Below are 22,530 nucleotides of genomic sequence, written 5' to 3'. Positions count from 1 at the left end.
TGAATATTAATGTTTCTCACCCACACTTATCATATTGCTTTTGAAGACATGGATTTGACCACTCAAGTCATATGGATTACTTTTCATTTTTTAGGATTTTTGAGCTTCAAAGTTTTGGACCCTATTCACTTGCATTGTATGGACCTACAGAGCTGAAATATTCTTCTAAAAATCTTCATTTGTGTTCAGCAGATGAAAGAAAATCATACACATCTGGGATGGCATGAGGGTGAGTAAATGATGAGAGAATTTTCATTTTTGGGTGAACTATACCTTTAAGGAAAATGGTTCTAAATAGTGCCAGATTATTAGTGTTCTTCCTCTCAGATAGCTGAACCCAGTTTGGCGCTAAATAGAACCTTTTTTTTAAAGGTTCCATAAAGAACCATGCTTTGAAAATGTTATATAGAACCTCAGTAGTGCTATGAAGAACCTTTTTGATGTAAGCAGTTTTTTTTTATTTACCCCTCTATATACTCAGTTATGTTTTTGTTTTTTTTTACATTAGAAATAAATGAATGAATTTGTTAAATACATTAATTAATCAATAAAAGCAAGGAAAGTGTCAATTAAGTACTTTTATTATTTATTGAAATGAACTATGTAGCAAAACTGACAATGCTTTTACAGCAATTATTTGCTGAAAACGTTAATAAATGATTGTGATTAAATAATTCCAAACACATCCATCACTAACATTAATATAGACATTGTGTGGACAAAGTGTTCAAATACTTTTCATGTTAACTTTGAACAAGATAGCCTATCAGTTGCTTTATATTTTATATTTGATATTTTTTCTTATTTGTTTTTGCTTTTAAAACTTCCTTTAAAATAAATATAACTTGGTACTTGATATTTTGTTATCTAATGCAACAATATTAATTCATTTTTATGTGTGTCCAAATACTTCTTGGGGCCACTGTTTACAATATATTGGCTACTATATATCTACTGCATCGACTATATATTCTATATTATATACCGTATCTAAATGCCAAAAGATTTTTTGCTGGGTCTCAAGAGAACATCATATCAGATAAGTAGCATATAGGCTATGTTTTCCATAATATATATGTTCCCTACGTGAAAGTCCGCCTTAAATTAATTTGCATTCACGCTCCTCCCAATGACGTTCGGAACTCCTCCAATATACTTCATTGTGCGTTTTTTCGCACACTCGCATAGTCATTTCCACGCTGGCACCAAAGACTCATCAAGCTTTTACATCCACTCCTTCAACTTCAGGAGTCCTTCTGGACCAAAATCTGTCTGATCACACAATGGCAGAAGAAAAGATCTGCATAGAAGATGGAAAGGCTTCCAACGGGGAAGCGCACCTGGACGACCCGACCCTCGCCAATGGCTTGAGCGACCGCAAGAAAAGTGAACCGGAGACTACCGCTCAGAGGTTGAAACGGATCGCCATGGCTAATCTGCTGGTCATCCTGACGGTGTCTGCTGTCATCATCGGCGTTTTCATCGGGCTCGGCGTGCGGAGCGCCGGACTCAGCCGGACGCAGGTCATCTACTTCGGATTCCCCGGTGAGCTCCTGATCCGCCTGCTCAAGATGATCATCATTCCTCTGGTGGTCTGCAGCCTGGTGTCAGGGGCGGCCAGCATCGACCCCAAAGCCCTGGGCAAGTTAGGCGGCTGGGCGATGCTCTTCTTTCTGGTGACCACTCTGATCGCCTCCACCATCGGCGTGATCATGGCTTTCATCATACAGCCCGGTTCAAGTGACGGGAACTCCATATCCCAACTCAACACACAGGACGACAGCAATGTTCCCCAAGCTAAAGAAGTCATGGATTCGTTTTTAGACTTAATAAGGTGAGTTGAGAGCACAATGTTAGAAGTACCCCAACAGCAACCTATATGCGGTGTGGTGCGTAATGCTAAAGTTACGTCAGCTCATTCTTATGAACACGTGTTCACATTATGTATCTGATTCGCTCCGCCACGTTTTTAATACTTGTATATTGTTAACTGTTATTAACGCGCTAAAGTGAATCCAGCTCCTTATTAAGGAGGAGGAAAGGAACATTAAGTAATTATGTCAACGAACAAGGATGGGTTATTTATTAATTTTATATTTTTACGTTTTGTGTAACTAGACTCAAAAGGAAATGGTGTACAAACATATAGCCACAACGTTAGTTATAGCTAAACTGGAATCAAAACAGTCTCCAATATCTTTTCAGAAAGCCAGAACTACTCACGAAGGGGCCGTTCACACCGAACACGTTTTTGCGTCCTTCCATATAGCTTCGACCGCTGCGTCGCGTCTCGCTCAGGAGCGCCGCGTTTTTTAAACGCCATGTAAAGTTAAAACGGTTAGAAACGCGTCTCAAGACACACACATTTTTCTGTGTTCGTGTCGCTGCGGTTGTTTTTTTTAAGCGCAACTACGCGTTTGTTGTGTATATATAGTTTTTGCGTCCGTTCGCGCTGTTTTCCATTGTTTTCCTACGTTGAAAAGAACGTCAACTGTTAAAAACGCGTCTCGAGACACCTGCGTTCGTGGCGTTGCGTCTAGCGTTTAAGCGTATTGACGCGTTCGGTGTGAACGACATTTAAAACCCGTGTTCACAAATTATATTTTTTTTATTTAATTCCACTAATATCTGCTGTGATACACGTGTATTCATTCAGAGAAACCAGGAGGCACGTCCTGAGTTGTAGACAGTTGTTCCTGAACTCCGGGTGCTGTGTAAACCGCATGCGGGAAATGGTGACACTCGGGGTCGGCTTGACGTTGATCTGCATAGCTGCAAGCTGACACTTCAGTTGCATCAGCTGCCCGTCGCGTGTTGACTCATATAATCCGTTCTGAAGAGGATGTTCTGTGCTGAGTGAACAGCTCTTGCTGTTTATTCTCTCTTGAATTATTTAAACAAGACACACAGAAAAGGCAGGGAGAACTAATTTATGACTTATTAAGGGTGGGTGGTGATCTGTTGCATGAGATAAAGTGAGATGTAGGCCTACATTGTAATACACCTGAAAAGATATTCTATAGAGATACTTGATTCTTTGGAAAATGTGTGGTTTTTTTTTTTAACAGAGGCAAATATCCCATGCATCTAAGGAGTAAAAAGTTTATGGGATGGGTTTTTTGGATTTGTCCCATAAAAGGGTCAAATTTCACCACATGTTTGTCAGAATGATAGGAGAACATTCTGTCCTGAGTTGCCTTCAAAAACAACACAAAATCCATAATAGTACTTTGTAAACATCTTCACAACTACTACCTAATATGAGCATATAAATATGAAAAAAAAAAAAAAAAAAAAAAAACCATCTACTTCACACAAATATACCCTAATTGCACATTCCTCCCTCTCTCCCAGTTTTCAGTTACTGATTGCAGACTAGTAGAATAATGGTTGTGATTAAGCTACTTAACTCAAAAGTTGCAAATTCAGTCCCAAGTAACCCAGGAACTACACCACCAAATCATGATTTATAATGGCCTTGAGACCTTTTATAACTTTAATGTTGAATAAAGTTACAGTTTAACTTTTAAGTAGAAGGTAGTTCCCTTACAACTCAGTACACTCGACAATGCGTAGTAATGTGTCTTACACTCAAATAAATGCAATAAAAAATGCAATAAGTGCAAAAAAAAATACAGCATTTGTTGCAAATGCACGAGATGCTCACACACTCCCAAAAAAGAAGCCTTTTCCTCTTCAAAGCACACACATTATGCGCAACCGCTTCCCTATCGTGAGCGATGCATTATATCATACGGTAAACAAACCGAATTGCCCTCTATCCCATTACGCGGATGCGTGGCGAGCCCTAACGGGCATTTCAGAATGGGTGCAAAAACTATCGAACATGGTTATATGATCCAATTTGCACGCCAGCCACCCCGTTTCAACGGCGTTCTGTCTTCCATGGTTTCACCCGAGGACGCGCCAGTGTTACAAGCCGAAAAACACAATCTCATCGTGAAAAACGCAATAGAGATTGTGCCAAATTGTCAAGCACAAAAAGGGTTTTACAGCTGTTATTTTCTTGTTCTAAAGAAAGACGGTGGACTTTGGCCAATCCTGGATCTGAGACATTTAAATCGCGCACTCATAAAGCGCCCATTCAAAATGATTACTCAAAATGGATCTTATCACATGTACGGCCAAACGACTGGTTTACGTCGATAGATCTAAAGGATGCATACTTTCGTATCCAAATTGTACAACATCACAGGATGATTTTGAGATTCGCGTTCGAGGGAACAGCGTATCAATTCAAAGTCCTGCCCTTCGGGCTGTCTCTGGCTCCTCGCACATTCACAAAGTGCATTGATGTGGTTCTCACCCCTCTGAGACTGAGCGGCGCACGCATCTTGAACTACCTCGACGATGGCTGTTACTGGCGCAATCAGAGGCTTTGTTATGCCAGCACAGAGGCTTACTGCTTCAGCCATTCTACAGTGTCTGTCTCAGTTCAAACTGGGGAGAACACTTCCACTGAAGCTGTTTCAGTAAGCGTTGGGAATTATGGCGGCGGCATTCCATTAGGTCTCTTACACATGAGACCTCTTCAGTGCTGGCTGACTCGCCGTGTGCCACAACATGCTTTGCGCCAAGGGCACATGCGCATCACTGTATTGCTGCTTTAGCACCATGGACAGCTCCTGCGTTTTACCAGCGTGGTGTCGCACTGGGGCAAGTTGTCACATGGCACCTAGAGCTATCGGCTCTATTTCTAGCCTTAATGGCTTTTCAGTCAGAAATAGCGAGCTGTCATGTCCTGGTTCGCTCAGACAACATGACAGTTGTGGCATATATAAACTGCCAAGGCGGAATTCAGGAGACCCTTCGACCTTTGGACTCTGTTGATTTGCGCATGCTCTGCGCTAAGACCGCACTACTGCTGGCTCTGGCCTCAGTAAAACAGGTACGTGATCTGCATGCACTACCAGTCGACAATCCATGTCTGGAGTTTGGCCCCAGTCTTTCAAGAGCCACTGTCAAACCCAGGAAAGGCTACGGACCCAAGGTCCTAACCACGCTTTTCAAAGCGCAGGTGTTTTACTTTCAGGCCTTATTCCCTCCATTTAATTCGGATGAGGAGCAATCATTGCATTTGTTATGCCCTGTGCGGGCACTACGTGCATACGTTGAGTGTACTTGCCAGTTCAGACTGTCTGATCAGTTCTTTATATGCTATGGAGGATGCACAAAAGGAATGTCCGTCTCCAAGCAAAGTCTCTCTCACTGGATTGTCGATGCGATTGCCCTGGCTTATGAGTTGCAGGGTAAGACATTCCCAATTGGTGTTAAAGCACACTCAACTGGAGGCATGGCCTCCTCATGGGCATGGACGAATGGTGTGTCCTTACAAGACATCTGTTTTGCAGCAGGATGGTCCTCTCAAAACACATTCGCAAGGTTTTACAACCTAGACGTAACGTCTCTTCACAAGTCCTCTCTGTTTAGAGCACTTGCTATTCATTGGCCAAATATATATATATGTATGCCCTTACGGGCTCCCCATCATTTACACAACCGCCTGCATTCAGGCTGTTATAATTTACCATAAAGTCACAAGCACTTTCATTATAAATAACTCCCTTCCCGACTGGGTTCATAAGGAGTTAATTCATAATATATGACTATAGTTCATATTCGTTATGAGTGCTCCCCTCTTGACCAACACGAGGATCACTCACTGCGGCATACTTATGTTGGTCACCGTCCCACAAGACTGCAGCGCCATGTTTCCTCTCTGGGAATTTAAGTCGTGTAGTGCGGCATGATGGGATTCTGTTCCCCATATGCGTTACTATGCAATGTCGAGTGTACTGAGTCGTAAGGGAATGTCTCGGTTACGTACATAACATCTGTTCCCTGAGAAGAAGGGAATGAGACATTGCGAACTCTAGCCGCACTACAAGACTCAGAGTTCTTGTGGCACGAGCAATGCCCTCCTTGTTCTCAGTCAGAAATTCTGAGGAAATGGTGCTTGTGCACCTGTTATTATAGTGGACAGTTTTGCGCCAAAACAGGTGGGGCTCAAGCACCATAGCCAATATTAGAATATTGCCGTTATTGTAGAAAGGTTTCAACTAGGTTGTGTAAGAAGGGACTCTTACTACGCAATGTCTCGTTCCCTTTGTCTCAGGGACCCAAGGTTACGTACATAACTGAGACGTTCTCAACTAAAATTGCGTTTGTATTTTTTTTCCTTAAATTTAAACCGTAACAGCCATTTATTTACACCTTCTACATGGGGCTACTAATTTTAGTTTCCATGTTCTTTGTCATTTGGTGCGTCATTACCAGTTCTCCAGAATCCAGAAGTTCATCATCCCAATTCAAAGGCAGTCTTTTAAAATTTTGTTTCCAGTTTTGTGCATTGCAAACCCTGGGTGAATGTAATTTGCTGTGGTCACACCCTTAATTTAAAGCTGAAATGAAATACTTGTGGCCTTTGTCATGTTTGGCCACATCTCCAGGGGAAGTCAATGAGCCAATGCCACATGAGGGCAACATACACATGCAAACACACACAGACATGCATTCATAGTACACAATAGAAGTAGTGTTAATTAGGTGGCTTGTGTCATTCATCAAAAGGCTCCTCTCTCAAGGGACCATTATTTATCTCGGTTTGACCAAATGCTACCTTAGAACGGCAAGGACTGCCATGGAGCCTTCCTAATTTCACACTCTACTAAGTGCACAGTTGGACGTCCTTTCTATAGAGGGTCAACAAACAGCGGGTGCTGGCATGTACAGCATGCTTGCTCAGTAGCATATAGGTTTTAAGGAGGCACTTGTTTAGCTGGCCTACACTTTGATTTTTTTTCTATTCAAGTTTACAGTTGTTTTAGCATGTTATCAGCTGTTTCATGTCCTTATCAGGCCATATGTGGAACAAGCCCTCTTCCCCCGTTTAACAACAAAACAACACATGTGTACACTTTGTTTTTCCGTGTGCTGTTACCTGTTGCTCACTGTGGATTGCTATAGACTTTTTAAAGTACACTTTTTTTTTTTTTGGGCTAGAAGCCTGTATGGACTCATTCGACACATGCACACTACGACTGCTTTGTGATACTCTTTAGTACAGACATAGGCATGTGCAGACAACATGCTTTTAACAATGAAAAGCCCAAAATACACTTTATTTTGAAATATATGTGCTCCCAGCTGCTCACACAAATGCGCTAGGGAAACAAACATGCACTCTTACAATCATCAACAATGTATTACAACATAAACACTATGAAGTAAACATTGTCATACTGAGTTATAAATACTGTATGCGCAGCAATTCATCAATAATATGTCAAAAGTGATCACTGGTCATAATTGTCTGATATTCCAGAACTTTTGATTAACCTATATCTACTTAAAAACGATAACTGATTGGCAAAAAGCAACTATTGGTGCCGATATATCGGTTAACCTAGGACATACTGTGCTAATGACTAAATTTGTGTTGCGCACTGTGCATAAGACGTAGCAGCATGCGGAAAACCAAAGTATACTTTGGCCTTAAGCCACACTTTTCTTTGTAAATACATTGTTTTTTTGTACCCTCACGTTTTGAAAGACATTTGAGGAAAAACTCAGAGTGTAGTTACTACTAGCTGTTGTATGTCAGTTAATACAGGAATTGAGATAAGACTGTAAAGAAAGCATTGATAAAGGTGTGTGGTGTGCCACGTTTCATGTGTATACACAATAAACTCTTACAGGTCCTGTTTGACATGCCATTGAGAGCAGGAATTTCCGTCATGCCTCACAGCCACACGTGGAATGTATTGAGTCAGAGAGTCATTAAACATCTACACATTTTTTCTTTCATGACGTTTGTAAACCCAGAATTATAAATGCAGAAAATGCTCAGCCCAGCCAGCACTGAAACTGTATTGTTTTGAAAATGTGACAACCTGAGTGCCATTAACCAAATGTTTCACTGACATAGACTGGTTTCACCAGCGCTGTTACGCTTTTTTTCTCCGGTATCTCAGGTAACATGAAAATGAAAAGTTTGCTGACAATGTGACGCATGGGGAAATTTGGTTTTGTATCAAGTCTGTTCTGATAGGGTCACGGACAGCAGGGAAAACAATATAATCAAAAAATAAAATGCTATTTACCACATACTTGCATGGTTAGGATAGCAAAATAAAAAACACTTTTAAAATCCCAGGAGATCAGCAGTTACAGAAATACTCAAACCAGCCCACCTGGCACCAACAATTATGCCATGGTCCAAATCACTGAGATCACATTTTGTCCTCATTCTGATTGTTGATGTGAACATTAACTGAAGCTCCTGACCCATATATGCATTATTTTATGCACTGCACTCCTGCCACACGATTGGCTGATTAGATAAACGCATGGATGATTGTTGGTGCCAGATGGCTGGTTTGAGTATTTCTGTAACTGCTGATCTCCTGGGATTTTTCACGCACAACAGTCTCTAGAATTTACTCCGAATGGTGCCAAAAACAAAAAACATCCAGTGAGTAGCAGTTCTGCGGCTAGAAACGCATTGTTGATGAGAGAGTTCAACAGAGAATGGCCAGACTGGTTCGAACTGACAAAGTTTACGGTAACTCAGATAACCACTCTGTACAATTGTGGTGAGAAGAATATCATCTCAGTATGCCATTCTGAGATGCAGGTTGGCACTGTTTTGGGGGCATGAGGGGGACCTACACAATATTAGGCAGGTGGTTTTAATGTTGTGGCTGATCGGGGTACGTAGTAGGGATGTGGCCCAAGCCGAATACCGTATTCGGAAAGGCACGAATAATGACTCGATAACGGATTCATCCGAATAATATACAAAATATTCATTTGACTGATTATCCAAGATGCTCAAAGATAAAGTGACATTTTAAATAAACATATCCAAAATGACAACAAATGTATGAATCTGTGCACCCAATATTTCGAAAGTGTAGTGAATAGAAATGCGCACGGTGTGATTTCAGATCGGACGGGTGCGGTCTCAACTCCTTTTGTGGTCTCTGATAATTGTGCACATCTGGAGCTTGTCAAGTGTAACATTAACTAAGATACAACATCATATACACTTTCCACTTCTTGAAATGTCTATGTTTATGTATCACACTATTCACACGTGATTCCCTTGTATTCATTTGTAGCCTAAACCTGAGCGCGATGTTAAATTCCTGACCTGAAGTGATGATTTCACGTCGGAGCTCGTCTATCCGTCTCTTAAAGTTGACCACATTTATGTCCACATCAGCAATTAAGGTAATTATCTGTGTAAAGGGGTTATAAGCGAAAGGAGGTGGCGAGAACCGGCTTGACAATATAAATAAAGTTTAATGATAAAACATAAACACATACAGGGCAGCTGCCTGTAGTTCTCTCTCAAACTGCCGTCTCCGGTCGCCTTCATCTGGTTTTTTTTATCTGGTAAGAAAAAAAAGTATTAAAATAGGATAATTATTAGGATATTATTATGAAAAGGCATATACAAGGCATATTTTATTAATAGAAACTATAAATGTAAGAGTAATGGGCATTTCATTTAGTTTTGACGCACTTACGGTTCAAGCCCCTCCCACACCCGGTTCTACCCGAATACAGAGACAGATACGGATAATTTTGTCATATGAACAGATACAGTTAATGGCTTCACTGCCCACCCCTAATATGTAGTGTCTCCAACTTAATGTCCTTAATAATAAACCTTATTCCTCATTAAACTTCATCTGGTGAAACATACAGTTTGTATATATAAAACCCTTCATCTGGTGAATATGTTGGCTATAAATAATTGGCTTAATATGCAAATACAGAGCATGGTAACAGAGCCAAGTCTTCATCATTTCAAAATAAGAGTCCCCGGTGTTTTTTGGGCTTGTTTATAGTTAAAATCCTGCATTGTGCACCAAATCTTTTTTCTGATTATTATTTAAATTTTGGTTAAATAAAGTACATCTGGGATTTCTTTTATTTTGGACTATGGTAGCGGCTATGTCTGTCGGCAAAATCCACTATCGGTCGACCTCTAGTCTGCTTTCACGTGCTTGCAGAGTATGTTTCGGCCTTTAATGTTTAATGTCAAATCTGGGTCCAACAGCAAAACCAGTTGTGAAAGTGTCTGGAAATGATCGGCCCTGGCGCTGACTGTTCTATGAATGTTCAGACGAAGGAGAATTTGATGAGGGGGAAGACCCCTGGCATCTATGCAGGTGTTAGGTAATGACCTGCTTTGACATTGCCTGTTGCAAAGCAGAGATCCTCTCCCGGTTTTCCAGTTTCATCTGGCTCTGGCATTAATATGATAATTAGTGTCTCATCACACATTTAAGGCTTCTTAAAGTGTCAGCAGGAGATTACAGCAAATTTTTGGTCAGACTCCTTTTGGGCATGTTTAAAGTCCGATTAGTTTATGGTGGTTGGTTCACATTTCTTGAAAATGTTCCACTTGAAATAGGCGGCAAAGGCACCATATTATCATTGTTAGGTAAATGATTCCAGGGATTATCATTCCATCAGAGTGAAGACTTCCTCTTAAAGCGGAAGATATTAAGGTCAGGGATGCTGGAATATCCCAAAGTAGAATTCAGTGTTGTTCATAAATCCCCATCACCACACTGGTCCTAGTGCCCTCGAGTTCCTCTTCATTTGAGGGAACTGTGTTACAGGGGTTGGAGGTTGTGGAATTGGGATTAGTGAAGGGATATAATCTGACTAAATTTGCCAAGTTATTTTCACATGAGGCACCTCGTGAGGCCAGGCTGCTCAGGGATTGGCTGGCTGGGAATGTGAGGATTTTTATTGCCAGTAGGATAAATGTATAAGGGGTAGAATTGAATCTTTGTTCTCGCAATACCTTGTTTGTAATATTTGAATGGTCATCATGAGATTAGAACTTCAACTTCTTGAATTTAACCTTAAGGCTAGGATTAGTTTTGAAATAACTACCATTCATTCAATAATCTTTGAATGGAATTCATTTAATGCTTTGAACATTTTGAAAAAATGCCCTTGGCTGCACACGGATAACTGATATTTCTGGGGGGAAAGACCTTTTCTCCTGGCACTATTTTGTGTTTTCCAAGGTTTGAATGATTGAGGCCTCGTAGTTGAGCAGTTTAACAAAATAGTTCACCCTTTTGTGGGGCTGTCAAGTTCTTAAAATGACGAAAAAGCAACATAAAAGTACTATAGGCTTGTCGCGATGATCAATAATCGTCTGATCGCGGTTAAGATAATCACAATTATTATACACTTCAAATTCCAATACCATTTTAAAAATGCCACGAAAGGCGCGTTAGTGTGTCTCATTCAGTGGTGTGAAAGTGAAGAATTTAGGACCAAAATATTTTACTATTGCATATATAGTATAATATAATATAATATATAATAGCTATTCAGGTTGGATGGGTTCCAAAAACAACAGTGTAATTGTAAAATGGACCAAGACTAAAGTTGATCAAAAAGAAATGTTTCTGGAAATATTTTGATATGAATGATATGAAAAACAATATTTTTAACATGTATTTAAAGCCTCAAAGGAAACCTTAGAGTATATCTCTGTTATATGATTCCACTGCAAAAAAAATATTTTCAAGACAAGTATTTTTCTCTTGTTTTCCTGTAAAATTATTGAAACATTCTTAAAACGTGATTTATTTACTTGTCAAGCAAAATGGCATATATTACGTCTTGTTTTAAGAGAAATCGAAAAATGTTGTGAACTTTAGACTTAAAACAAGAAAAAAAAAATCTGCCAATGGGGTAAGAAAAATTATCTTGTTTACCCTTTGAATTAAGTTCATTTTTCTTACCCCATGGCAAACAGTTTTTTCTTGTTTTAAGCATAAATCTCACTAAATTCAGTTAGATTTTTCTCAAAACAAGACTTAAAATCTTATGCCAGTTTGCTTGTCAAGTAAATAAATCACATTTTAAGAATGTTTAGATATTTTTACTGGAAACCAAACACAAATACTTGTTTTGAAAGTGATTTTTGCAGTGTCCAAATCTCATTCGTGCATTCACATATTGCGTCAAATGTATTGCACCTTCAAAAAAAAAAAAAAAAGGTGTTTTGGGCCTGAAACTAAAAGTTGAATGTCTCTCTTGAAATTGTATAAGATAACTCCTCCTTGTCTGTGTCTTGCAGAAACATCTTCCCCTCCAACCTGGTAGCTGCTGCCTTTCAGTCGGTGGGTGCTATTGGAGATTTTCAAAGTTTTATGTGCTTTATGCATGATGTGTGTGATTATTAGATTGCCAATCATAAAATTTTTCTCCATCACAGTATGCCACAGGTTACAAGTTTGTGAAAAATGACACCAACTCGACCAACTTCTCTTTGGAAAAGGTGCCATTTTCTAAATAATCTTCATTTTAGTAATAATTTAACTATATCGTTATTTATAGTAACTTCATACTATAATAAATAGTTATCTGTGGATATAGATCACTAAGTGTGAGTTTTTGTGTGTGTGTAGGTTCCAGTTGGCTCAGATGTGGATGGCATGAACATCCTGGGACTTATCGTGTTTGCCATGGTATTTGGAGTGGCATTGAGGAAACTTGGAGAGGAAGGAGAGATCCTTATTAAGTTCTTCAGCTCTTTCAATGAGGCCACCATGGTGCTGGTCTCCTGGATCATGTGGTAAGGGAACATCATGTCCTCACTCTGTCAGTACGTTCACATGCACTTTTAAAGATAGATTTCAGTTGGACTGAAACAGTTAATTGTTGTGTAAATGCTTTAGTCCAGCGAAATGGTACCAGTCGAATTTTGTGACAGACTAACAGATCTAAATGCAATTGTAGCTCGGCTTCGCCCAACATGTATACATGTTAATCAGACCACAATTGGCCTCAAACTTATGAGTGTGCTCCAAAAGACAGAGATGATGCGCAATGTGTATTACAGGCACTTCTTCAGCTGACATCCTTGCTTTTAAATATTCAATTGCTAGTTGTGTCATGCATAATTGGACAGACAGATAAAGACTGTAGCTCGACTTGGCTAACTTACTGCCTGTTTTTTCCATTGTTTGTTCCATTTGAAATTCAGATTTTGCATACTGAGTTGTGGATTGTAGTATCTCACATCTTTTGTATCCATTCATTTTTGTTTTTTTGTTTTTGTCTCACATATCCATGTATCCCTTTCTTTCTTTCTCTCCTCCTGCCTGAAGGTACGCACCTTTGGGTATCATGTTCCTGGTTGCCGGTAAGATTGTGGAAATGGAGGATGTGGGGTTGTTGTTTGCCAGCTTGGGGAAGTACATTGCCTGCTGCGTGATTGGCCATGCCATCCACGGCTTGCTGGTGCTGCCGCTCATTTATTTCGTTATCACTCGGAAGAACCCCTACACGTTCCTGCTGGGATTGGTCACAGCACTGGCTACCGCCTTCGGAACCTCCTCTAGGTAAACACATGTCTGAATAACTTCATAGCCTTTGCACAGCTGTTAACTTTGATAGCCCCAATTATGTTGCTTGGATCTGAGGGTAAAAAAGAAACAAATTGACTGAATAAGTAAGCTTAAGCAAGAATTAAATAACCATCAACTATTCTGATCAGCTCTGCCACGTTGCCCCTAATGATGAAGTGTGTGGAAGAGAACAACGGTGTGTCCAAACACATCAGCCGTTTCATCCTGCCCATCGGAGCTACAGTCAACATGGACGGAGCCGCCTGCTTCCAGTGTGTAGCTGCGGTCTTCATCGCTCAACTCAACAAGATCCCGCTGAACTTCGTCCAAGTCATCACCATTCTGTGAGTTCATTGGATGTCTGTAAAACACCTCCATACTCTCCTTTTGCTAGTCAAAGTGACCTGCAGATGACTTATTGGGCTGAATTTTTTTTTTCTCCCTAACCTTTTTCAGAGTGACAGCGACTGCGTCCAGTGTGGGAGCTGCTGGTATCCCTGCTGGAGGCGTGCTGACACTGGCCATCATTTTGGAAGCAGTAGGACTTCCCACCAACGACATCTCCCTCATCCTGGCTGTGGACTGGCTTGTGTAAGTAATTGGTTTTGATGCTTTTTGTGAGTCAAAGGATGGTGTGGTGAAGCTTTAGTATTGTTGGGAAGACAAGTTTGGTTGGTTGGTCTGTTATTTTTAGATTTTCTACTTCCTCTATTGTGTTTTGATTTCGGGTCTACCGATAAATGTCATCTGGTAAGTCTCTAAGGAATAGCAGCCAACAATGGCAGGAAAATTACAGTCATATTTTGTTAATATTTAGGGTTATTGGGGGCCTGGGTAGCTCAGCGAGTATTGATGCTGACTACCACTCCTGGAGTCGCGAGTTCGAATCCAGGGCGTGCTGAGTGACTCCAGCCAGGTCTCCTATGCAACCAAATTGGCCCGGTTGCTAGGGAGGGTAGAGTCACCTCGTGGTCGCTATAATGTGGTTCTCGCTCTCAGTGGGGCACGTGGCGAATTGTGCGTGGATGCCGCGGAGAATAGTGTGAAGTCTCCACATGCGCAGAACACATCCGTGGTAACTCGCTCAACAAGCCACGTGATAAGATGCGCGGATGGATGGCCTCAGACACGGAGGCAACTGAGATTCGTCCTCTGCCACACGGATTGAGGCGAGTCACTATGCCACGAGGACTTTAAGCGCATTGGGAATTGGGCATTCCAAATTGGGGAGAAAATAAAAAAAAAATGTAGGGTTGTTTACATACATTATTTGAAAATTTTACATAACATTACAAGCAATGCATGCTTGAGTTATGTAACAGAAATGCTTGACACGTTGCATTTTAAGCTAAATAATTCCTCTAATAATAATAATAAACAATTATTATTATTTAATAATTAAAAATATTACTATTATAATATAATTACAGTTGTTTTATATTTTAATAATTTATTTCGATATATAATTCTGCGTATTGTATATAGGACATTAACAATTTTGGTCGATCTCTAGATAAACCTTTAGATATTTAGATGAGAGTGATTAAGAACTGATTTAAGTGCGCTGAACAGGAGGAAGGACACCTTAAAAATGTAAACAGCAAAGATAATATCTTCTCTTTTTTTTATCATTTAGTGACCGTACTTGTACCGTCATCAACGTTGAAGGTGACGCCTATGGAGCAGGTCTACTGCAATACTTTGTGGATCGCACAGCCAGCAAAAATGAGGGGACGGAGCTCAAAAAGGTGCGGGTGGAGGAAGAAGACACCATGTCGAAGCCAGAAAGTTCTCCGCTTATCGAGAAACGGGACAACGTTGAATTGGAGGAGGTCGCCGGACCTAAACCTTGTGAAAAGGAGTCCGTCATGTAGACTTGCACAGTTTTTTTTTAACAAACTTTCCTTCCCTACCTGCCAAAACATCCCGCAATCAACCTCTGCATCTACACGGAGGCCATTGGAGAGATGCAGGTTTAGTTTAGGACAAGACTAAGATTATATCCTTCCGACTTTCCTCGACACCCAACTCTTTATGAATGGAGTCTGCCAAAGCACATGCACAGAGATTTAGATAGAGGACCTTGGAAAAATGCTTGAACAATTATTTATTAGATGCTGGTCAGATAGTTTGGAAATTGTAGTATCTTTTTATTTTGTACTGTCGCTTCTTGGTTTTTAAGCCTTTTTTTAATTTTATTTTTTATGTTCGTTATACTCCTTTTTATATATACAAAAAAACATCTATGTGGGTGCAGACAGCTCATTCGGGCCTTTCAAAGGCTAGGTTGTTTTGTTTTGATGTATGTTTTTGTTTTGTTTGTCTTTTTGTTTTGTTTTTGTTTTTCATTTGTTTTGTGTTTTTGTTTTGTGCTTTTTTTTTTTTTTTTTTTTCTTTTTTATTTTTTATCTAAATAGTTTCAGTGCCCTCTTGTTCTGATTATACCCCTAGCTCCCTATTAAAACGCTCAGAATTCTCTCTGCAGCGTTCCCACTCAAATTAGGTCCTTGTAAGCCAAAGTACACACACAGAACCTCAGCATCGGTCACGGTCCTAAAACACACCAAATAAGTTTTAGATAGCCTGATGTTCCAATAGTCCGCTTTGAAATACCTCATTCATGGAGACCTGATTCCCTTAAAACAAGCAACCTCAAATGTCCATCTAGCTGATAGAAGACACTATAGAAAGGAGTTGGTAGCCTGATCTTTGACCTTGACTGCTAAAAGATTGTTTAGAACTGACATTTTGCCCTCTGCTGTGTACTTTCAAGTTTCTTCTTTGTCTTTATGCAGATAGCATTTCGTTTTAGGGTCAAGTTGCGCTCGAAGGTCAGACAAGGAAAGCAGCACGATAAAATATGGGTCACGTGCAAAGTATGCCTTGTGTCTTAAGTTCCAAGGCTGTTTGGATAAGGTTGTGGAAACAACCTTGTAGCCTGCAGGTGAGAGGATACACTATGCGCTGTTCTGCGGGTTGATAAGCAACTATTTTCTGTTGAGAGGTATAAACGGCTCAGTTTTGAAAAAGGCAATGCCTGAATGATCGGTTTCAGTGGAAAACCCATAGATGTGCATCTGAATATGGGCTGGAACTGAGAAATGGAAGCTGTAAATAAACTAGAATAAAGTCAGGCAAGTTTTTCATTTGGTGTAGGAGCACTGTATTCAACCTAAATGTTTAGTGTTTTTTATTTTTATTGTTAAATATGCTTTGTCTAGTGTTGGCATAGAATTTAGGATAAAAATCAAGCTTTTTGCATATGCAGTTCCAATAATCCTCTTTATTTGTAATATAGACGGCAATGAAGTATAGTATTTTTAGTTGCTTTTACAAAATATAATCATGAAGATTTTGAACAACCTGTTGACTGTTGGTATTTTTTTATGTAATTGCAGAGGAGCACAAATATGTTGGACATTTCCAAAGTTAGTTCATTTTATAAGGGGGAATCGTGTACAATATGTTCTGTGAACACCATTTACTGGTTGACTGTTTTAATAGTACAACTTGTACTTGGACTGAATTACTTAGGCACATTTTTATAGAGATGCTTTGTAAATGAATAATATAAAAAAAAACAGCAGCAGAAGAAAGATGTCACGACAGGGTGAGAAATTAGCAAATCATTTTTCTATTGTATGTAGACCACATATCACTCATTTAAACATACTGATAATGAGAAACCACATAGAAACCCATTTGTTTCAGGAGTCACTAACAATTTGTCTTTCCATTTGTTGATTTAGAACTGCCATTAAGCGATTTAAAACGGACCAAACCTGAAACTATTTCTGTTCCGTTTTAATTTCTTGACATTTTCATTGGGGGTGGGAGGGGATTGGTGCTCATAATCTGCACTATTAACAGTCACATTTCATTTTCAGTTTGTGCTCAATCTATTTCCAATCACAGGATTTGTTTGTAATTGAAATCACTCCTTAAGATATGTTGTTTAAATGTGTTTAATAAGCCCATAGTAAGCAATATACTGCAATGGCTTATCATTCCAAGTGGTGTTAGTGTACTTGCTTGAGTGATGCGTATATGTGTCTGTGTGTGAGGTCTATGGGTGACTGTCATAAATGGTTGCTTGATGATGTCATCAATGGAGCCAAAGTGTACTGGTAAGAGAACCATTGATTGTACTCCACACTAACTGCAGAATAAAATCTTTTTAAATATATCAAGTTTGGCATGTTCTCTTTGTTTTGTCAGTTCAAATCATAAAATGAGGTGTATATTGGGTGGCAAAAGATTTTGCAACTAAATTTCTTTGTTTATAGGGTGAGATCATTTTATGTTAAGAAGATGCCTTTGGCAGATATTTTCCATTAGCCAACCAATAGGGGTTTATTCATTAAGTCAATCAGAATGATACTTGTGTATATCAAACTCTAGAATGCATTTTTAAATGCACTGAAAAAGCTGTAACATAATTGACAATACAAACAACATTTTTTTTTTATAAATGTATACATCTTAATGAGAGAGGCTTCAAATATTTGATTGGTAACAATACTGTACAAAACAAACTGGTTAACATCTCTGAATGTTACTCCATAGCTTACTGAGCCACCTTGTGGTCTATTAAACATTTGGAAGTGCTTGTCTGCAACATCTGTATTTTTCTAAAATGAACAGTCAATTTACCACTCAGCTGTGATTATTTCCAGACAAGTGAGATTGTCACATGAGACTGACAAATGTTAAGAGACACCATAGCAAGTGGTAAGACATTTGGTTTGTGTCACATGGCTAGTTTGCTAGTTTTTTCAACATTGAAGCATTTAAAGAACTGAATCATATTCTTAATTTATCATTTATATACTTGTATTATATTAAACACAGGTAATAACATTTGAGTAACACTTGGTGTCAAATAACTTGACAATAATATGGTTATTATGGTAGAACATACTTACATTTTTATAAAAAATAAAATAGAAAAAGAACAGAGGAAAAGGCCATTTACAAGACCATACTGGTTGAAGTATTCAGTCAAAATAATCAACACAAAATTACTTGTGCAAATATCAGTCAGTAAAGTGAATGTGTGCTAAAACAGTAGCTTCTTTTCAACAGCATGCGTAGCAGTTTTTTTTACCCCAGTTAAAACCGTAATACCATTTTTGTTTAAAAACAAATCATGAAAGTCAGAGTGACCTAACTTGACATCAGAAAATACCTATGTCACCACACATGGAAAAAAAAAAAAAAAAAAGAAGAGTCCATTGTGGTATAATAATGATCATTATGCCAGTGGAGTTGAAAAGCAGTTCAGTCCTTTCAAAGTTCATGATTCATTAAGTTTGTCTGGGTTGCATATTAAATGAGTCACTTATGCACCTACAAACATAAATCCATACCTTGAATAAATGTTAAGTTCTACCATCAAACCGCAAACTCTTTAAAATTGGACTGTTGCTCGCCATTCAATTTGAAAATTCTATTTTTCTTTCCCATAAAATTTCCATAGAAAATGTGGATGTTAATATGGAGGTATTATTGCAAAAGCTTTGATCTTTAAAGTCACTGAGGCATTCCTCAGACATCGCAGTGTCCACTATTACATGTAAATACTCTCAGACTTTATTAGCATTATTACATATTGTATATTTAGTCATGACTCCCCAAAGCAAACACACACAAATAAATACAATTGGCAAGAAATACTGACATTCAAGTGTTCAGATACAGTCCGAGACATTGTGCCTGATAGTGATTCTCAACAAAGTTTACAATGATAAAAGGTTTCAGAAGTCAGAAATTCAGTGTTGTGTGATTGTGGCACATCTTCAGCGTTACTGTTTGCTATGGTCCTAACGTGCGACTCCTGTCCAGCCTCTTCTTGGCAGGGTTGGGATACTGAGGGTTCTCAATAACCCCTTCCCCAAACTTCAGTTCCAAGAAGGCACGGCAGTTGTTAGGTCCATAAGCAGTGATGCCGGCGAACGGCATTGGCACCAGAGGTTGCAAGAAGTGCTCTGGGAACTCCACATCTTGCTTGTGCTCGGTCCAAGTGTCCCTAGTCATGACTCCATTGTGGGGATAGAATGGCCACAAGTCCACATGCAAATGGTTAGCTTCACTGTACTGAACGCGGTAGAAATCGCCCTCTATTGCTCGCTCCCATACGTAGCCGTTAGCATCGACCAGTGATCCAGAGTCCAGGCTTTTCAGGTAGTCGCAATTCGGAACGTCTTCCAAGTAGATGCCCAAGTCCACATCATAATCCCAAGGAATTATATCTTGATGTCGGGCAGCTCCCAGCAAAGAACCCCCTTCCAGCCAGTAACGCACACCAGAGCTCTCCAAGATGTTGATAACATATTTAGTGGTCTCTCGAAGGGCACGCAAACAACAAGGTGGAGTCCAGCGTTCTAGGTAGAGGTATTCAGGAGTGTCATCACGCACTGTCCCAAAGCATCGCGGCGTCTCCTTGCTGCAACCAAACCACTGATCTCGGCCATCAGGCAGCACTATGCGCTTTAGGCCGAAACTGCGCATAAGGTGATTGGTGGCATCTTTCAAGCGACTATCCGCCTTCCACTGATTATGTGCCGAGCTGAAGAGCGGTCTATGACTAGCAGAGAACGAAGGTCCTTCAAGCAGCTTGACCTTCCAGCCCCGCAGTGACGTCTGTACAAACAAGGAAGACATCAGGGGGCGCCCTAATGGAACCGAGAGATTGAAGAGGTCCTCGGTACGGATAAGAACCACGGCATCGCCCTGCAGGGCTGTGCAGACACTACCACTGCTCCCAGAGGCTCCTGGGGTGTAGGTGGCCATCCATTCTCGAAGATTAACTCGCAGGTGCAGACACTGCACTGCCGAGCGGGTCAGCACGGGGGCGGCAACCAGCCGAACTGGCCCGCCACCCTCCCCTTCTAGCTCCCGGATAAGCCGCTCCACTTGTCGGCCATGGTCCAGCTCCACACCATCTGGAACCAACAAAGCAAACTCCGTCTGCACATTGAACTCAGGCCGGTGAGTTTGTGGAGGCTGGTCAGGGCTTGGAGACAACACCAGGAGGCGTGCTCCCTCAGGAAGAGCCAGAGGAGGGTACGGTGCAGTATCGGACACTGCAAGGAAGGGCAACTCTGGTCTTTGGTGCAAAAAGGAGCGTGCCACATCAACCACATAGTTCTCAAAGTCTTCAAACTCGCGAACAAGGATAGTCACCCTGGGACCACGCAAGTTGCCCTCAAGGCCACTCACTTTAACGCCGCCAACCATACTTCCACCTACCAGACTACCCATAGCGCCAAGTCCTGAAACAGGCAAAGAGGCTTTCTTTAAGCCCTTCCCTTGTTCTCGACGCTTCTCCATCATCTGTTGCTGAGCCCGTGACACATAATATAGGATGAGCAAGTTCAAAACGATTGCTCCAGTTAACAGAGCCTGACAAAAACTGATACGCATTGTGGCTCTTATGGGTAAACGCTATTATGACACAGAAACCAAGTGACAAAATCTAAAATAGAGAGAGAATGAACAACCTTGATTATCACAGCATGTCACAATTTCTGAAATCTTGAACATTAACATTCTGGTCTGGCCAAGAATAAATTAAGGTGGAAAGTGGATGGGAAGTAAATATTGTTATGTAGAGGCTTCATTTCAGATCAGTTCCCGCTGTCATCTTCCTGTGTCAGCTGATTCCATCCAGGAAAAAATCTTGACAGGAAGATCCCATATTCGACCAGTCTGTTAAATGCTGAAACGTTCAGACACAAAATAAAGCAAGAACATGTTAGCAATTCCAACTGGAGCTCTTCAAAGTCAAAGAATTCTGAAAAAGCTTTTTATTTTTTTATTTTTTGAGTTTCTAAAGGCCAATTATTCCAAGCCATCACTACATTTTTAAGTCTAGCCAACAAAGATGACACAGAAACGTATGGAGATGTTCAATGCTTCTGTTCCAATTAGAGATGCGCTATTGATAAGCTACATTCATATATTTCATCGAGTCAGTGCCTCCATATATAGAGCATGCATACAAAGTTAAACCCAAATAGAGTCAACAGTGACAGATTAATTGAGATCTCGGCAGCCAATGTTAATAATAAGCCTTTCTTTTGTTAAATCGTATACATATTTACACAGCAGCGGGATTTTACGATTCCTTATTATGCAAAGAGGTATAATTCACAAAACTAAAAACTACCATTTTACGGTTGATTCTGTATGTCCCTCATCAGCAGATTGTTTGCTACCTGCAAATTATTCTTGCCACTTACCCAATGCTGCTTCGGAAATGAGCACAGGAAGCTGAATATCAGCGCACAATGTAGCAGGAAGCTAGCGCCATTGGGTCGCCTCGATCAATCTCATAGTACTAGAACAAGAGGGTAGAATCGGTATGAGCATGAATTGAGACTCTAAAATAGGCGTGGCTTAGCTTAGCACTGATTCTTCTTCTTCTTTGGTGTTTATTGGCGGTTGGCAAACCAGCTTATAGGTGCATTACCGCCACCGACTGGACTGGAGTGTGGTATATGGATTATGCAGGTGAAAAACAACAACAACAACTATATTCTTTTAACTAATTCAGTTTCTTTTATAAACTTAATAATGTCATCATATATCTTGCCAGCTATTTTCCCTAAGAGATCTGATAAAGAAAAGTCATGATGTTTTGCCTTCCTTAGTGACTGAAGAAGGTGATATCTCTCAGTATTGTTTTTCCTACAATGAAATAATACACGATCGACTGTTTCTGGTTGGCTGCATTATGTACATTTCCCAGTTGGGTGTTTGCCTATTTTATACAATGTATTATTAAGTCCAGTATGACCTATTTTCAGATGAGTGATGATATTTCCTTCCCTCCCAGCACCAACATGTTTTTGTATATTATATAAATGTCTTCCGGTTTCATTGTCATCCCAATACTTCTGCCATACTGATTGTACATATGTCCTAATGTGTACCTTAGCTTCAGCTTTGCTTAATGGGACTTGTAGATCTACTTGTTTAATTCTTAGAGTTTGTTTGGCCAGAATATCCACCTGCTCATTTCCCTCCACACCAACATGAGCAGGAACCCAAAGGAAGCGTTTATATATCCCCTTAACTTTTATATTGTACATCATAAGGAATATTTCATTGA

At 40.0% G+C, this 22,530-nt stretch overlaps 2 protein-coding genes across 3 annotated transcripts; one reads left to right on the top strand and one right to left on the bottom strand.

Annotated features, from left to right (window-relative positions):
• The first annotated feature begins 719 nt into the window (after positions 1-719).
• LOC127429556 (neutral amino acid transporter B(0)-like) lies at positions 720-17,601 on the top strand. Its single transcript, XM_051678673.1, has 8 exons — positions 720-1,834; positions 12,143-12,185; positions 12,281-12,343; positions 12,474-12,640; positions 13,176-13,409; positions 13,565-13,759; positions 13,872-14,006; positions 15,052-17,601. Exons 1-8 carry the CDS (start codon positions 1,284-1,286, stop codon positions 15,287-15,289), a joined length of 1,626 nt encoding a protein of 541 aa, XP_051534633.1. The 5' UTR covers positions 720-1,283; the 3' UTR covers positions 15,290-17,601.
• On the bottom strand, positions 15,789-21,730 carry LOC127429558 (ribitol 5-phosphate transferase FKRP-like). 2 transcript variants are annotated; one of them, XM_051678676.1, is made up of 2 exons: positions 21,659-21,730; positions 15,789-21,135 (listed from the first exon to the last, which is right to left on the bottom strand). In XM_051678676.1, exon 2 carries the CDS (start codon positions 20,838-20,840, stop codon positions 19,230-19,232), a length of 1,611 nt encoding a protein of 536 aa, XP_051534636.1. In that variant the 5' UTR covers positions 20,841-21,135; positions 21,659-21,730; the 3' UTR covers positions 15,789-19,229. The 2 variants fall into 2 exon arrangements, with proteins under 2 accessions (XP_051534636.1, XP_051534635.1); XM_051678675.1 differs by having other exon boundaries at positions 21,586-21,665.
• Positions 21,731-22,530: the final 800 nt, after the last annotated feature.

This window comes from Myxocyprinus asiaticus, chromosome 39, assembly GCF_019703515.2.
Source record: "Myxocyprinus asiaticus isolate MX2 ecotype Aquarium Trade chromosome 39, UBuf_Myxa_2, whole genome shotgun sequence".
In the NCBI taxonomy this organism is placed as follows: domain Eukaryota; kingdom Metazoa; phylum Chordata; class Actinopteri; order Cypriniformes; family Catostomidae; genus Myxocyprinus; species Myxocyprinus asiaticus.
The sequence above is the reverse complement of the archived record's forward strand: the minus strand, read 5'-3'. Positions and strand labels throughout refer to the sequence as shown.

Coding starts and splice junctions, on each gene's coding strand:
- LOC127429556 (XM_051678673.1), top strand. CDS start 1,284: ATGGCAGAAGAAAAGATCTGCATAGAAGATGGAAAGGCTTCCAACGGG. Junction 1,835..12,142: donor TCGTTTTTAGACTTAATAAG/GTGAGTTGAGAG, acceptor TGTGTCTTGCAG/AAACATCTTCCCCTCCAACC. Junction 12,186..12,280: donor TAGCTGCTGCCTTTCAGTCG/GTGGGTGCTATT, acceptor TCTCCATCACAG/TATGCCACAGGTTACAAGTT.
- LOC127429558 (XM_051678676.1), bottom strand. CDS start 20,840: ATGCGTATCAGTTTTTGTCAGGCTCTGTTAACTGGAGCAATCGTTTTG.